The sequence below is a fragment of the Fomitiporia mediterranea genome (genome assembly GCF_000271605.1).
Source record: "Fomitiporia mediterranea MF3/22 unplaced genomic scaffold FOMMEscaffold_9, whole genome shotgun sequence".
In the NCBI taxonomy this organism is placed as follows: domain Eukaryota; kingdom Fungi; phylum Basidiomycota; class Agaricomycetes; order Hymenochaetales; family Hymenochaetaceae; genus Fomitiporia; species Fomitiporia mediterranea.
In genome coordinates, this window is record NW_006760394.1 from 1,181,664 (window position 1) to 1,186,286 (window position 4,623).

The 4,623-nt window shown below is 43.9% G+C and overlaps 2 protein-coding genes across 2 annotated transcripts; both read left to right on the forward strand.

Moving 5' to 3' along the window:
• Positions 1-25: 25 nt before the first annotated feature.
• Positions 26-1,369, forward strand: FOMMEDRAFT_159207 (uncharacterized protein; the record flags this gene model as incomplete). The annotated part of the gene is made up of 1 exon (XM_007269209.1): positions 26-1,369. A coding segment is annotated over one exon (1,344 nt), but the record flags the coding sequence as incomplete, so codon positions are not given.
• A 929-nt stretch (positions 1,370-2,298) lies between these two features.
• FOMMEDRAFT_159208 (uncharacterized protein) lies at positions 2,299-4,198 on the forward strand (the record flags this gene model as incomplete). Its single annotated transcript, XM_007269210.1, has 2 exons — positions 2,299-4,009; positions 4,101-4,198. The coding sequence occupies 2 exons, from the start codon at positions 2,299-2,301 to the stop codon at positions 4,196-4,198; spliced, it is 1,809 nt and encodes a 602-aa protein (XP_007269272.1).
• Positions 4,199-4,623: the final 425 nt, after the last annotated feature.

Below are 4,623 nucleotides of genomic sequence, written 5' to 3' on the forward strand. Positions count from 1 at the left end.
TGAGGATTCAACTCACCGAGTACAGGCGATTGAGCTTGAGGATTCGCTCTATCGATTTCAGGCTACCGAGTTTGAGGATTCACTCGATAGAGGACAGGCGATTTGGTTTGAGGATTCACCAAGTCGATATAGAGAGCTAACGGCGAGCATCGAGGAATTTGCAAGCCAGTACAAGAATTACAGAGTGCATATAGTCAGTATCAGTGAGAGCGTGGATAAGTATCCAGTGAGCGCACTTACTTCAGAACGGAAACACATCGACAACAGCGATGTAGAGGGCAATGAGACATCTAAGACCCTTTTAGGCAGCGAAGAAAGCAGCCAGGACTCGAAGGACAAGAGTAACAAAGGCCAGGAGAGCCAGGCATCGGAATTACAGAGATCCGATGAGGAACAAGATTTCCAGAAGGCAAGTAAGACCTTCAGACACATCGCAAGAGCCAGAGCGATTGAGATAGACATAGGACATGTCAGCCCATTCCACAGTTCGATAGACATCGAAGATTTGAATAAGAGAACGTACAAGTTCGATGGAATGTATCAGGAAGAGGAGAGAGCAACTCCTTCATCAAACAAGAGCGGACTCGATAGTATAGCAACAGAAAAGCGTGAAACGCTTCAGGCAGGCTACAGAACGAAAGCCAGACATGCCACAGTACCTACAGACAGTAGAGATCAGAACTATCGATACAAGAGTGTAGAAGAAACGCTCAAGAGTCTAGACATACGATTGCATTCGCAGAAAGCGAAAGGAAAGTGCAAAGCGAAAGGAAAACGCAAAGCACAAGGAACGGAACGAAAACCGGAACTGCCAGGCATTCAATACGATTGTGAAATCGATTCAGACTATCCAAGCGAAACGGACATCGCATCAACAGAACAGTACTTTGAGGATAGCAAAAGTGAACGCAAATTGGAACTACAAGGATCAGTACTTGATCCAGAGGGCGAAAATCAAGCATACACCCACGAAATCGAGTGTTTAACCTCATACATGGCAGATATCGACTACGCATTGCACAGGAGCAATGTACAGGACTACTACAACGGATACGACACCCTAGCCAGGTCCAGGAATAAGAGAGAAAGCGAAATACCTGGATATATGCGGTCTCAAATGGAAATACCGAGTTTTTCAGGACATCAGAGTATCCCTCGCGAAAATAAAAGGAACAAACGATCCCATAGCGATACTTCGCGATTGAAAGCAGTCCCAGGCAAGGCAAACACTAGTGGTATTAGTGAGAACAAAGTCGACTCAGAGCGCAGCAAACTACGCAGTTCAAAGCCACATATCGAGCGCAGCAAGCATAAGAATAGCTCGAGCAGTAGTTCAAGAACGAACAATGGACACAGGCATACAGTGTAGAAAGGATTCTACAAGACTACGGATACGCATGGCACATGGAAAGGACTAGGAAACACGCATACAACCATCGTTTCAAGGAATCTAAGACGCTACAGGCGCAGGGCAACGCATACAAGGACACTTCAGAGACACTACTACCAATTCTTAGAGCCACAAGTCGAAACGACGCTCTTAAGAAATACAGGCTGTTCACAGACAACAGGAATGCGTACCAGGACATCAGGAAAGGACCTGAGAATGTTAGAAGATCGGAATATAACCAGCCAGATAGTATTATGGTTTACAAGGCGATGCAAAGAGTAAACTGCGCAAGCAGGACAATCTATCAAGCATTACTGGACTATAAAATACGACTACTCTTGGATACTGAGAAATATTTCAATCTAAACGATTCACACAGGAATTCTATTAAGTTAGAAGGCTACATCACGCATAGGAAGACAGAAATCGGCACATTGAGCAAGGCAAAGTGCATATACATCGAGGATAAGATGATACCGCTTCAGAGTAAGCATCAGGCATGGAAATACATCGACAGCGATAGAAAGACACAGACATACGCATACACAGTCGATTCTATTCAGTACAGGAAGAGATACAGGATTAGTATCGAGTACTACAAAGGAACTACGTCAGTTGACATCGGAACAGACATTTCCATCTTCAGGATTGAAGATACAGTCTATAATGAGTATGATCGAAGAACTTCGCATAGAACAACGTTCTATAAGGTACAATTGGATGTTACGCTACGAAACTATTCAGTTCATGACGAAGAATTGTTCAGAAACGTCAGCACCAGATCGGAATACAAGGATCTATGGTATACATTGTATCTACAGCAGAACATAAGGTATTACATCGCGAAATACACCTTCAGACAGTCAGGATTCATTGGAATAGACTCAGGACACTCTATCAGACGTATTATGAGCATCACAGGCACTCAAATGGATGCGCTAGCGCGCATATACTCAGGATACATAGTAAGGATCGCGTTATTCAAGCTACAGGATGACAATTACGATCTACAGGATGTAAAACCGCTACGATCTATGCAACATAATGATAGTAAGACACTATTGAGATCAGGAACGGATACGCATCGTATGGAACGAAGTACAGAAGTTCAGAGGGCGACTTCAAGCCAGAGAACAGGTTCGGAACCCGGACAATCCGCTCAATCCGCTCAATCCGCTCAAACGGATTATCACACCGCTTCAAGGGAAAGCGAAGGCAATACGCATACAGCCAGCGAATATCAGAGCGATAGTGAATTAGCAATGATTGAACAGACTATTCAAGCATTCAGGCATGATACTTCAATGATACAGAAGGAAACAGAGCATCAGGACGCTCAAGGACATCTATTGAACAACGATACAGTTCAATCTACTCTAGGAATGAGTAGTTACGATCAGTTTGAAGTACGAAAACACGCAGAAGACCTCTCCAGACACTACAGATATGTTTCAGGACAGTACCAGACGTTTTACGCCGAAAATGAAGTCATATTTCGACGAGAGGGCGAGAGGCACACGCATTGCATTGCATACACGCTCTTTGAGCATACAATCTACATGTTTGAACGTACAATTTTCTTACTTGAGATACTACGAAACGATTTCGCGAAGGACTTCGCAGGACCAGACAGTATCAGTACTACAGGACACAGGACACACGATAGGTACATAAGGAAAGAATACATCGGAACAAGGACAAGGACACAGAAAGACAGGAAGTCAGCGCTAGAGCGCATTGATCCACACATGGATTTGCCAAATGAACAGAGAATTGGCAGCATACACTCAGGACTTCAGGCAGCGCTATTGCGCATACAGACAGGACATTTCATTGAGACATACATGGAACAACGCAGCATACAGACAGTTACGGCACTCAGGAAAGTAGAGAACGCTACTTGGACATTTTGTGATAGAACATCGCACCATGAGACATTGAAAGTATACTCAGACGATTCAGGAATCGAATCAGTCGACTTACGAAGGCACGAACGAGTCGAGACACAAGGAAACAGTATGAGAATACAGCAGGACATTCATCGCGCACTGAGATACCGCGCATATACTCACATATCTAGTGATATTAGGCTCATACATCAGGATCTCATTGAATTCAAGGACGGATATTACACTCTAGGTTGCACTCCGCAATTAGTATTTGGACATCGGGCTCAACAGGATATCCAGTTTTGCATCACAGTTGGTTATTGCACGCAAAAGAGCACACATTTGGAGATATTCTATCAATACGAGCGCAAGGCACTACATTCGCAGGAACTAGTCTATTGGAAAAATCGAGGACATAGCAGAGGAATTTTGGAATACATCTCCGCTATCTATTATTGCATGACTATTCTACAGGAACAAGAATTCGCGCAAGGTCAGCTAGAAGCCGCAACGCTAATACATTCTATTGAGGAAGAAGGCTATAGCTTTGTCGATCAGGGATTTACCTCCGCGCTTCCCGAAGACGCGGGAGAAGAGAATATTTGCAATTACCACGCCGCCGGAATTTCCACTTCCGTACATATCGATCTACACCGCGCGTCTCAGAATACTCAAGAGCCGAAACGCCATATCTCCTCAGGAACTCCACCGATTCCCTTCGAAAAGTGTCGTATCGATAGCGACAATCAAGAGGCAACTTTTCTACTAATTGACTATACGGTAATATTGACTACGTTTAATTCTATTAACGTTTTATCTAGTTTCACATGGTTTGGAACCATGCTACCCACCGTCCGGAACGCCACCACCGTCTCAATACTCACCGGATCGACTTCGGATCAGTTCAGAGAGGCAGTAATACATCACGAGGATGTTTCCCATACGCATGGGCAAGATATTTTATTATTTACTTGTTACTAACTGTTACTTTAAGTAAGTTTTCCGCCTTTTCTACTGATTTTTAGCATTTAGGACTAAATGCTAGAGGGCGAGTGTAAGGATTTGATTTACTGGTTCGTATTTTATTATCACTACATTGCTGATCGCGTCAGATCATTGCGCAGTGGGACCCACAAGCGCATATATTCTCATTGTAGTTAGTTACACTTCCTCCTCATGTATCTACACGTGTACTACCCTATAAAAGACAGTATCGACCGCTGGGTAAAGGGGATTCTTTTCCCCTGACCCCTCGCTCGAGTACTAGGGTTATCCCAGTCAGTAGTGAGTGACTAAGGGCGATTAGAATTCTCTTTGTGAGACAGTGAGTTTCTTAACAGTGTT